Raw genomic sequence first — 13264 nt, 5'->3', positions numbered from 1 at the left:
AGGGAGAGAAATAGATCAATGGAACAGAATAGGGAGCCCAGAAATAGTCTCACATATATAGTCAACTGATCTTCGACAAAGAAGCAAAAGCAATATAATGAAGAAAAGATAATCTTTTCAACAGACGATGCTGGAACAACTGGACATCCACACGCAAGAAAAAAAAAAGAATCTAGACACAGATCTTACACTCTTCGCAAAACTCAAAAGTTAACTCAAAATGGATTATAAACCTAAATGTAAGACACAAAACAATAAAACTCCCAAAAGATAACTTAGGAGACAACCTAGATGATCTTGGGTATAGCTATGATTTTTCAGAGACAGCACCAAAGGCATGATCCTTGAAAGACATAATTAATGAACAGGACTTCATTAAAATTTAAAACTTCTGCTCTGTGAAAGACAATGCCAAGAGGAAAAGAAAACAAGTCAGACTGGAAGAAAATAGTTGGAAAAGATATATTCACAAAGGACTGTTATCCAAAATATACAAAGAACTCTTAAAACTCAACAATAAGAAAATGAACAACACAATTAAAAAATGAGCAAAAGATCTGAACAGATACCTCACCAAGGAAGACATACAGATGGCAAGTAAGCATATGAAAAGATGTTCAATGTGGCATTAGGGAACTACAAAGTAATACAACAGTGAGATACTATCAGAATGGCCAAAATCTAAGACACTGATAACACCAAAAGCTGGTGCAGATGTAGAGCAACAGGAACTCTCATTCACTGCTGGTGGGAATGCAAAATGGTACAACCCCACTTTGGAAGACAGTTTGGCATTTTCTTAAAAAACTAAACATTCTCCTAATACACGATGCAGCAATCACACTCCTTGGGATTTACCCAAATGAGTTTAAAATTTATGTCCACACAAAAATACCTGCACGTGGATGTTTATAGCAGACTTATTCATAACTGCCAAAACTTGGAAACAACATAGATAAACTGTGGCATGTCTAGACAATAGGATATTATTCAATGATAAAAAGAAATGAATTTTCAAGACAAGAAAAAACATTGAAGAAACTTGAATGCATATTACTAGGTGAAAGGAGCCCATATGAAAAGGCTCCATAGGTAAAGGCTCCATAGGTATCATTCCAACTACATGACATTCTGGAAAAGGCAAAACTAGGGAGACAGTAAAAAAACAGTGATTGGCAGGGTTTAGGGGAGAGAGAAGGATGAATACACGGAACACAGAGGGTTTCAGGGCAGTGAAGCTATTCTGATTTAGAGAAGTGGTGAAAGATAGAGTGATGTTAAAACTGTATATCCACATGGGAAGAAAATGAAACTGGTCCCCTACCTTATGCTTTGAACAATAATCAGTTCCAGATATATTAAAAAATTAACTATGTAAGCAAAACAATGAAGCTTTTGGAAATTACAGAGAATACTATTATAACTTCAGGGTAGGAAAAGATTTCTTAACACAAGCAGAAAAAGCACTACCCGTAAAGGAAGAACTCTGTTCATCAAAAGACACCGTTAAGAGAGTGAAAGGGCAATGAGACCAGAAATCAACTACAAGAAAAAACTGCAAAAAACACAAACATGTGGAGGCAAAACAAAATGCTACTAAACAGCCAAATGGATCACTGAAGAAATCACAGAGGGAATTTAAAAAATACCCGGAGACAAATGAAAACGGAAACACGAAAATCCAAAATCTATGGCAAGCAGCAAAAGCAATTTTAAGAGGGAAGTTTACAGCAATACAAGCTTATCTCAGGAAACAAGAAAAATCTCAAATAAACAACCTAACCCTACACCTAAAGCAACTAGAGAAAGAAGGACAAACAAAACCCAAAGTTAGCAGAAGGAAAGAAATCATAAAGGTAAGGGCAGAAATAAATGAAACAGACAAAAAAAAAAAGGAAAGAAAGAAAGAAAAGATCAGTGAAACTAAAAGCTCATTCTTTGAAAAGATAAAGCAAATTGATAAACATTTAGCCAGACTCATCAAGAAAAAATGGGAGAGGATCCAAATCAATAAAATCAGAAATGGAAAAAAAAGTTACAACCAACACCACAGAAATACAAAGGATCATAGGAGACTACTATGAGCAATTATACGCCAATAAAATGGACAACCTAGGAGAAATGGACAACTTCTTAGAAATGTACAATATCCCAAGACTGAACCAGGAAGGAAAAGAAAATACAAAAAGACTAATTACCAGTAACGAAATTGAATCAGTAATTTTAAAATTCCCAATAAACAAAGACCAGGACCAGATGGTGAATTCTATCAAACATTTGGAGAAGAGTTAAAGCCTATCCTTCTCAAACTAGTCCAAAAAATTGCAGAGAAAGGAACACTTCAGAACTCATTCTATGAGGCCAGCACCACCCTGATACCAAAACTAGACAAAGATATGATTAAAAAAAAGAAAAGTACAGGCCAATATCACTGATGAACACAGATGCAAAAATCCTCAACATAATACTAGCAAACCAAATCCAACCATACCATTAAAAGGATCATACATCATGATTAAGATTTATCCCAGGGATACAAGGATTTTTCAATATCCACAATTCAATCAATTTGATACACTACATTAACAAATTGAAGAATAAAAACCATATATGATCATCTCAATAACTGCAGTAAAAGTTTTTGATAAAATTCATGATAAAAACTCTCCAGAAAGTGGGCATAGAGGGAACATACCTCAACATAATAAAGGCCATATATGACAAATCCACAGCTAACATCATACTCAACAGTGAAAAGCTGAAAGCATTCCCTCTAAGATCAGGAAAAAGACAAGGGTACCCACTCACCTCTTTTATTCAACACAGTGTTGGAAGTCCTAGCCAAAACAGTCAGACAAGAAAGAGAAATAAAAGAATCCAAATTGGAAAAGAAGAAGTAAAATTGTCACTGTTTGCAGATGACATGATACTATACACAGAAAATCCTAAAGACACCACCAGACAACTAATAGAGCTCATCAATGAATTCGGTAAAGTTGCAGGATAAAAAATCAATGTACAGAAATCTGTTGCATTTCTATACTAAAAACAAACTATCAGAAAGATAAATTAAGGGAAAAAATCCCATTTACAATTGCATCAAAAAGAATAAAATACCAAGACTTCCCTGGTGGTCCAGTGATTAAGAATCCGCCTTCCAATGCAGGGGATGTGGGTTCGATCCCTGGTCAGGGAGCTAAGATCCCACGTGCCACGGGGCAAATAAGCCCATGCACCACAACTAGAGAGCCCGCGCACTGCAATGAAAGAGCTCACATGCTGTAACTAAGACCCAAAGCAGCGAAAAATTAAATAAATAAATATTTTTTTTAAAAAAAGAAATACCTGGGAGCCCCCAAAGAAATAATTAAGATAGGCTGTAGTGGCTGGTTGGGACCTGTTTTGTTTTCCTTTGTAATTTTAATAGAATTTCTTCCTTAGCCTCTACAGTTGGTCTCACTATATTCCGTATTATTCAGTTTTCAGATTCACGACTTTCTTACCATCAAGAACCCTTTGGGGACGTCAAGTTAGGGGTCCTAGTCAATTCTAGTTCTTTTCCTTAAACAGGAGCTAGACAAACTTTTAAAAAATTGTGTAATTATTCCATTTTGCAAGAGGTCCTTGCCTCCAGCAAAGCCTTTGCCACTGTCTCCTATTCAACATATAACTGTCCTCACTTTCTCTTGAAAACTATGATCAAATTCAGTCATTTTGAATGATTTTCTAACCTTCTTTTAAAAAGAAAATGAAACCAACCAATTTTATTCAATGTAATACATCAATTAAACAATTAGAGCTGTTTGTACATGGGGCAGAGCCTCAGTCCTAGCAAAGAGGTTTTGTGTATGAATATTTTTCTTTACTTTGTTCACAAGAGACTTTGAACTTAGGATAAGAGTTGAAGGGTTTTAAGTGACATTTTCAAAAACAGAAGATTCTGAGGCTCAGAAAGCTCTTTAAGGCCAATGTAAACAACTTGAAAGGCGATCTGAACGGCTGGCCTCCCAGCATCAACCGGATGTCAGTTTCTCAATGCATATTCATAGACATCCCGGTGAGTCCAGGCACTGTAGCTCTCGAATGCAGGCAAAGGTGATTAGTTTACCTCAGTTCACCTGCTTGCCTTTGCTTTCTCCTCTTTGTGTGTGCATAAACTGAAAACGGTTAAAAATGAACACATCACCCCAGAGAACGCTTAACTTTTTTTTGAATGTTGCTTAAATGTGGCTTTCAGAAATGTCTGTTAGTATAGAGTTAAATGTTAGAATATTTTTTCTTGCTAACATATCTCTCACCTTCAAAAAGAGTATTCACAATAGTCACAGGAAAACAATTCCTTATGACTATGTCTGTCTACTGTTTCAAAAGAACTCAAAAAACCAAAGTCCATCAGACTCCATGGCTGTCCTTATTTCAGGCAAAAATTACACCTGCCACCTTTTTGAGGTTTATGTAATCTGTATACTAATATTTAGGCTCCTTATTAATACAGCAAGGAATTGCAGTTAAGCCCAATTTGTAAAGCTGTCATTCTGGAGAGAAAATCCATGGGTCTGTGCTGCATTATATAACCACACCAACTTAGATTAACAAACCCAACCTGCCCCTTAACAGAAATATATAAACAAATGAGTTGGGTTTTGTTGTGGGGATTTTCAGCTTTTAATTGGATGGACCATGCTCAAGAATTCCAGACATTTGACAACACAAATAAATGTCACTCTTCATGGTTTTGAGTTCATTTATAGAATATGTCACTTGAATTTTTAGATTTAAGTTACATTAAGAATATGGAGCTCCCCCCCGCCCACCATTTGTCATAACTCTGCTTACTTTGTTCCGTCAACAAGGTCATTTTTTCTCTTTTCCATCATCACCACTGACCCTTTATCTTGTACATTACGAAAAGACGAGAGGAAGGGCGAAAACCATACACTGCTGAGGGTGTCCCAGGGAGAACCTAACGCAGTAATTCTCACCTAAAGAGCTAGAGCTGTCAACCTGACACTCGGTGTTCAGGGAATACACACGGTTCTCACCACACTACAGAAGAAGTCGGCACCACCTGAGATGCTCAGAGAGGCCGTATAGGAAACTGATCCCTGGAACCCTAGTAACTGAAGGCATGGCAGTAGATTCGAAAACCGGTAGACCAAGGCTCTCAGCAGTACACACGTTAGTCAAATGTGTTGCCGATTCCCCCAATATGTACCTTCTGAGAGTGAAAAGGCCGGATGTAGACGGTAAAGGAGAGCGTTGGCTACACATGAGATTCCTCAAGTTACAGTTTACATGTAATACATAGTGAGGGTTGTTAGCACTTCAATGAAATCTATAGTATATTCTTTGGTCACATCACCTCCTTGTAGAAAAATCGTAATTGTTGTTATGCTGAACTCACTTAAAGCAGGTAGTTTGCAGTAGCAAAGGCAGTATGTCTTTGGGACAATTCACTAGTAAGTGCGTAGAGCAGTGGCAGTCTTGGGCTCAAACTGTGACTATGAAGCAAGAAATCAAGGGAGACAAGCCATTTATTTTCCAGAGATGACATGACTCTATGGCCTAAAACTTCAATGGCACGAAGTTTAGAACAAACGCCTGCTACGGACAGTGTTCACATCACTTCCTAAATTCCTAACTCAGCGGCAAGGAACAGCAGATCAAGTCAGGAGGGCATGAAAACCTGTGTCTGCCTCACCCCTGTACCCCAGGAAGCTGTTAGCTTCCCAAAGCTAAATCTAATTCTGGAATCTGCCTTATATGCAAAGTTGTTAACGATGAGAGGCGAGCACATTAACTCAGAACGCATCAGAAAAGATCATCAGTATTTAGGGCCCGGATTTCTGGCAAATCTTCCTAGATTACATAATCAAGTCAACTGAAATGAGAAAAAACACTTTGTTCCAAGTGGGAGCTACTTGTTATTGCAACTGTATTTCCTTTTTTTGGTTGGAGGAATTACAATCTCTTTAGAAGGTTTTCAAATGGGTTTCCCTAAAAAATCCAAAGTGAGGTTATAATACCATTTTCTTTGGAAAAGGGAAAACCATCTATATTCTTGGCACTGAAACACATTATGAGTGAAAACTGAAATTTCAAAGGTCATAAACTTATACTTGCTACATAAAGAAGAACATGAAAAGGCTTATATTTCTAAGTCTCTGTGTGTAGAAAAAGAATCAGAGAATTTGAAACACTTGGAAGGGAGAAAAATTCCACATGCAAGACAGACATCCAAAATGGCTCAACATAATTTATTTTTTTTTAATGTTAAAATGTACAGAGTTCTTTTGAAAGTACTTGCTAGAAAGGGGGAAAAAAAGTGATATTACATACAGGAGAGGAAGGAGACCAGCTGGCCCAGGAGCGCGTGACATGGAGAAGTACAAAGGCATCTAGGCACCCCTTCCCCTTAGCTTACGAGTCACCATGAACAAAGTACAAAGAGGTTACAAAACAGGAAAAGCAAATATAAACAGACAGGAATAGACTTAGCTTCATTTGTACATGCGGCTTTTAGAGGCATCTGGAGCTCTATTCACACACTCTAGAGATCTCTTTAAAGAGAATTTTTATCTTTCTTAAAATAGTTTTTAATATTCTACAACAAAGATAAAAAATTTTAAAGATGGAATGAAATGAAAAAGCTCTTATTTTAAAAGGCATCAAAGTCACTAACAGTGAGTTTTTAAATTTCTTTTTTTAGAAGATTACCCAAGTTATCTTGCTAAAAATACATTTTTTTAAACAGAAGTGAAAAAATGACAGGTACCAATATTACTGTGTTGGATAATTTCTTTTATAATATAGAAAAGAACATTTTCTCTACAATAGTTCTAAAGTCACAAAAAGGCTTGTGGAAAAGGGAGCTGCCTGATTGAAATTTTTTTTTTTTTTAAAGAAACAAACCCAAACACAACCGCAAACCAACAGAAACTGAATTCACGGCCCTCATTTCAACAGCTTCTCCTTCTGCCTTGACCCACCCTCCTCCCAATACACCTCCCTCCCTCCCGACCCACCCCGTCCCCACCCCAACCAGGAAGCAATGACAGCGCCGAAGAGTAGGCAGAGGGCAGCACAGTGCACGTTCTACACAGAGGACTGGGAACTGGAACAGTATATACAGAGGAACTGGGTCCTACACAGCCTTGCACATGCTCAGCATCGACAGCGGTAAGATGTGGAATTCTGCCTTTTTCTACCTAACACGTTTAATTGAGAAAGTCAATTAAAGTGTATAAAAAAACCCAACAAACCTGTGCATTTGAAAAAATTTAATGCCTAATTTGTACTTCAAAAATTTATCTATATAAAATGTACAAATAAAGGAGAGAATTTAATGCTTACAGATATTTCTTTAAGCAGTACTTCCCCCTTTTGGATATTTGACTGCACATACCAAGTGGTATAATAGTCTCCATCTTCTAATGATGGAACGTATATATGTATATATATATATACATATACATATATATATATATATTTTTTTTACCTATCCCTGGAGCAAGTAACAAGAAGAGAATGGGCGAACTGGCTGCACAAGAGAAAAGAGAATGAAGCTGGGAGCAACACAGGAGCCTGCTAAAACCCTGCTGTCCAGATTTGCCCTACTATGCTGGTGGTTGGTTTAATCCCTCTTCTCTTCAGCCACTCACAGGAGAGGGGCTGGCGCACTCTGATTCACAGGGGAGGAACTCAGGATCTCAAAAGACAAAGGAAAACTAGAGGTATGTATCACTGAAGTAGCTATAAAACTCACACCACGATCTCCCTCACGACACACATTCTGCGTCATCTCTTCCAACACAAAGTAAACAGTGTCAAAGGTTAGTCAGCTATTTCTCAAATCACTGACATGTACAGTCATCCACCAACGCTTTACGTGAGAATGTAAGAGGCTAATCACTGGGGACTGCTGTTTGAGTTTAATCAGAGTCAAAGGCTCAAGAATCAAGACCCTTGGCATCTCAAAGTACATACTAAAAACAAGAGGCTGCGTGGAATATGTGCGTATGGCTGATTCACCAGGTGGTAAAAAACAAGAGGTTAACTGCCTCTTTTTGATTGTTAATTGACCATCTATTCCTCCAAGGCTGGATTAGGACTGCAAACAGCTTTCCTCTGAGATTCCGCTGTTAACTGAGACTTACAGTATTTTTGTGTCTCTGAGTGCTGAGTGGGAGTAGTTTAAAAAAAAATTATATTACACTTGATTTAAGAAAAACAAACATTTCAATGAAGTTCACTTATAGAAACATTCTTGTGGAAAGGTTTCAAGAGGTGTGTGTGTGTGTGTGTGTTTGTGTGTGTGTAGGGAGTGGAGGGGATTTTAAGAGAAGAAGCATTTTCCTGCCTCACTTTATTAATAATAATAATAATATTAACAATAATAATAAGTTTAAGGAGCTTGGGTTGTTCTCCATGTCCCCGTCCGAGTCTCCCATAAGTGCCTCCTGCTGGAATGAAGTAGGGAATGAAAGGCTGGGTGTGGAGGAAAGGGTCTGGCTAACCCTCGAGATGTATATATAACATTTAAAAATGACAACATTGGGAGCTGCAAACACTGAGGGGAAACATACATCTTAAAATAAAATAAAGATAATTCACTCTTACACAAAGTCTGTCCATGTGGTGTGTAAAGAAAGTAAGGCTCTTTTTAATTATGAAAAGATTTTTGTGCATGTTTCCCCATCCCCAAATCCATTTTTAGATGAGTTCTATTGTAAAATGTTCAAGATTGTGAAGAAAACCAAAACCCAGAACAAAATGAACCCCCCAAAAAAGAGAAGACCAGGTTTTCTAAAAAATAAAATAAACCAAAGAAAAATTCCTCTAAATCTACAGCAATATTTTAACTGGAAAAAAGGTCCATTTTTCTCTGGTTTGTCAGTATAAAAGGTTCCTTTATTTATATATATTTAAGTTTTTAACTGCAAGTTCGTCTTGCTCATCTTCTCATGTAAGGTCCGTTGAGTGACTGCTTGGGCACGCCAGCAGCGTTCATGTAGCTGTGATGGGAGGGGCCCGTGTACATCATGTTTCCATGAGGGTTTGGCTGCATAGGCTGCTGGGTATAGGCCTGGCTCCCCATCATCCCCATCTGCATCTGCATAGGATACTGTGCTGTCTGGTTCATGTAGGCAGGGTTACTATGGTAACTGCTGTTCATCATGGGCTGCGTCATCCGATAGCTGTTCATGGCGTTCAAGGTGTTCATATTCATGGAATTGACATTATAGGCGGGGGTTGGCATCAAATTAACCCCCATGTTCATGCCACGCTGAACAGCCAACGCACGAGGGCCAGCCTGCATGGCGACCGCAGGTGGGCTGCGGCCATACAGCTGCTGCTGGTGAGCTGCCGCGGAGGGCAGGGGCGCGGACTTGGAGCGGATGGAGATGTGCCCCTTGACTGGCATCTGCCCTTGCAGCCTCTGAGTGTGGGGAATGCCAATGTTGGTGGCAGACATGTTGCACTGCAGCAGAGGGGACGTGAGGTTCATGGTAGTGGAGGCCAAGTTCGGGGGCGGCGTCATGGTGGCTTGTGCTTGAGGGGTCCCAGCCAAGGGGTGCGACGGAGCCAGCTGAGCCAGTCCCGTGTTGGACAGAGAAACACTGGTTGCATAGGAAGTCACAGCAGGAGAATGGCTATAAGGCATGGCATGAGGGTCCATAATGGTGTTGGTCAGCTGCTGCAACTTGGCTAGACTGAAGGTGGCTGACGGCTGGGAGTAGCTGCCGGCCCCGAAGTCCCCAGGGATCCTCTCGTAGATGCTGATGTTCCCCGTGCTTCCAGATTCTGGGATCTCCATGATCATGGGCGCTGGGGTGAAACTGCTGTTCATGCTGCACTGGGACAGCGGGGGCTGCTGCTGCTGTGGCGGCGGGGCCGGGGGCTGGGGCTGCGGGGGCGGGGGCGGCGGTTGCGGGGCCGGCGGCGGTGGCGGTGGCGGCGGGGCCGGCGGCGGGGCGGGCGGCGCTTGCGGGGGCGGCTGGGGCGGCGGTGGCTGCTGGGTGCTGGGAGGCCGCTCCACTGCGCAGCTCTGAGGGGACTTGATGCTGCAGGTGGCGGCGGCGGGCGGGACGCTGCTCTGCGGCATCAGGCTGCAGCTGCCGCCCACGCCGGCCATCTGCTGGGTGACCACGCAGCTGTTCTGGGTGAGGCTGCTGGAGGACGACAGGCCGCCATAGGAGCAGCTGCTCTGGGAGGAGCTGTTCCCGCAGATGCTGCCGCCCATAGTGGAGTCGTAACTGCTGGGATTCTCATAGTTCTCCGTGGTGCTCTCGATGCTGCCCAGGTCGCTGAAGCCGCTGTCCACCACCTGCTGGGAGTGGTCCGATACGGAAGGCACATCCATCATGGGGCTGGTCTCCATGTTCTGCATAGACGGCGCGGACAGGGATCCTTGCTCCGGGCTGATCTGGGTGTAGCCCCCTTCGAGGGCAGGCACACTGGGACTGCCGACCGAGCGCACCGACTGGCTGGGGTGGGACTGGACAGAAGACAGCGGGCTGTTGTGCTCCGAGGCGTGGCAGTCCTCCACCAGGGGCAGCTGCGGGTCCTCGTCGGCCTGGGTGTAGCTCTGCAGGGTCTGACAGGCCGCCAGGGTTTCCTCACAGTCCTGGTAGGCGCCCTCATGCTCGCTGCTCTCCTCCTGAGTCAAAGACTGCACGGCCTGCACGGTTTCCAGATCCAGGTCACTGTGAGGGATCTCCGCCTCCTCTTTCAGCTGCAGCAGCTCTTCTTTAGAGTGGGAGTCCTCCTCGTGGTCGTCCTCAGAGCCTGGCATGTGCTCCGAGACCACGGATGCTTCGTGGGAAGTCTGCTCCTCTTCGGAATCCGGCTCTGTCTCCTCCTTGTCTTTTGCGTGCTCCCGACTGCTGTGCACATCAGGATCTAAAAAAGACTCCTGGCCACCGTGCTCCTCCTTGACGTCGCCCCCAGCCGGCTGCTCCTCCGGCCCCTTCTTCTCTGTGGACTCCAGGTGGCCGTCGTCCTCATCATCCGCGTCGCGGTCTTCGCTCTGCTGGGTCTCCACGGCGGCGTCCTCCTCCTCCTCTTCCTCCTCCTCCTCCTCCTCACGTGCACGCTGAGCCAGGTCCTGCGGCCCCTCCTCCGACGGCTGCTGCCCCATAGGGGCGCGGGGCTCCTCCTCCTCCTCACCCACCTCAGGCCCCTTGGCTCCGGTCTCGGGGCTGCAACTGTCTGCCGGAGAGGCTGCCCTGACGTCACTGCTGGTGGTGTCCTCCTCCTCCTCCCCTTCCTCCCCCTCCTCCGCTTCCAGGGGCAGCTCCTCCCCTTCCTTCCTTTCCTCCCTTAAAGGCAAGTCTTCTCGTGGTCCAACAGCTTCCTGGTTCTCTTGAACTTGGGGTTCACGTCCAGGCTCAGGAAGGGGGACAACAGGCTCAACAACGCATTCTCGAGTAGAAACGGCTGCCAGCTCCCGATTCAGCTTAAGTCCCGGCTTGCGACCAGGTCTTTTCTTCCAGTGGACTGGTTTGCGGCTCTTGCCCTTGGGCCATCCCTTCTTCTTTTTCGTGGGCGTGGATGTATCTGGCTCAAGTGGAGAATCCTTCACATCACATTTTCTCAAAAGAGATACTGGCTTTAGGATAGGAGTGTCTGCACAGGAGGGATAAAAAATAAAAACAGATTACAGGGTCTTGTATTTTTTAGTGCCTCTTTCTGAGACCACACGTGCAACAGAAATGATTTTAATAATCATCCTGAACTCCTATCTTCACTTTCAAGTTAAGGATCTAAAGGAGACACCCATTCCATGATATCCTCTAAAGTCACACAGTGAACCGGCAGAACAACGAGAGGATCCTGGCCCACCCACTAGGTTCAAGTTTACCATCACCAACTGCATGGCTTTGGAGAGTTACTCTTAATATTCAGTTTCACCATCTTTAAAATGGAAATAAGCTTTGTAAGGATGCAAATACTAAATAGTTCCTACAGCTACTTTAGACAAGCTGTCTTTATTGTGTAAATTACACATCAGCTCATTTCTCCTTCTTTCCCCCCACCCCTGTTCGCAATTTATATTATTGCTCTGGTTTTCTTAGTTTCTACAAAATCACTACTTCAGGTAATATCAAGCCAATTACTCCAGGCCATGTTTGAGCAACCCTACACCAACAGTTCCCAGCCAATGTTGTGTTTGTATAGGAAGAGCTGCAAGGCATGCAGTCCCGGACAAATACTGACCTGAAGCAAAAGTTAATGTACCAATGACAATGGTTTATTAGAAATAAATTTGATTATTAGCATTATTTTCTCCCCATTGATTTCTTCTATTTCTAAAAACTATAAATATGCACAGCATAAAATTTACCATTTTAACATTTTTAGGTGTACAGTTTGGTGTGGTATTAAGTACATCCACATTTCCCATTAATTTTTAAAGAGAAGACCAGCAAATCCTATTTTTTAATAGGATTGAGGGGGAGGGGCACTGGTGGGACTGAAAAGGTAGTTAGCAGTAACAACCTGAAAATAAACAAAGGAAATGTCTACATTAGAGAAAAATTTGTCCAACAGGAACTTATAGGATACTATTTTAATCTATGATGATCCAAGACAGAATTTTACTAAAGTGCCACATGTTTTACAAAATAAATTTTTAGCTTCCTAGATTATACATCTCAAAATAGAACATAATAAAATTCTGGAAAATCATGCACGATAAAGCAAAAAACTTAGTCATTACTATATTAAAAGTATTTATTATACAAAACTATGAGACTGAAGAAAATGCAAGTTGTCTACTAGATTTGAAATTGAGTGAATTTATTTTTAAAAGGAGAATAAAAGCCCAACTGGTTAGTACATAAAAGCTATAGGCTTATGTACCAAGCATGGACAACAAGATTCCTACAAATTCACCCAGCAAAGCAAAGCAGCTCAATCTGACCCCAGCAAGGCAAGCCCTGCAGACGGAAGCAGCACGACACATGGGCAGAAACTTTAGGCTAGACATGAACAGCTAGTTTGGGACCCAAGTCATATATAAGCCCATTTTCTTCATCTCTAAAAAGGAAATGACAACAAGTCTAATCAGTGGATTTTTAGCTATGCCATAAAATTTAACTTATTTTGAGGTACTGTTACCATTTTTATCAGAAATTTAACTACTTGTTGAGTAAGACATATTAGAGATATGATTCAGGAACAGATTTGAAGCAAGTCCAATTTACATGAATCTGACCTTATTTGAGAACCACTTCTAAGCACTTAGTCATTTAACAATATT

General features: G+C 42.1%; 1 protein-coding gene across 2 annotated transcripts in view; it reads right to left on the bottom strand.

The window, feature by feature from the left end:
• Positions 1 to 6236: 6236 nt before the first annotated feature.
• Positions 6237 to 13264, bottom strand: part of KAT6A (lysine acetyltransferase 6A) — a 109737-nt gene continuing 102709 nt past the window's right edge. For both annotated transcript variants that reach the window (XM_067721908.1, XM_067721909.1), the window contains exon 17: positions 6237 to 11628. In XM_067721908.1, coding sequence (XP_067578009.1) covers positions 8954 to 11628 — 2675 coding nt within the window. In that variant the 3' untranslated portion in view covers positions 6237 to 8953. The remainder of the gene's footprint in view (positions 11629 to 13264) is intronic.

This window comes from Pseudorca crassidens, chromosome 21, assembly GCF_039906515.1.
Source record: "Pseudorca crassidens isolate mPseCra1 chromosome 21, mPseCra1.hap1, whole genome shotgun sequence".
NCBI classification, from domain to species: domain Eukaryota; kingdom Metazoa; phylum Chordata; class Mammalia; order Artiodactyla; family Delphinidae; genus Pseudorca; species Pseudorca crassidens.
Note: the sequence above shows the minus strand (reverse complement) of the source record. Positions and strands in the feature narration are given on the sequence as shown.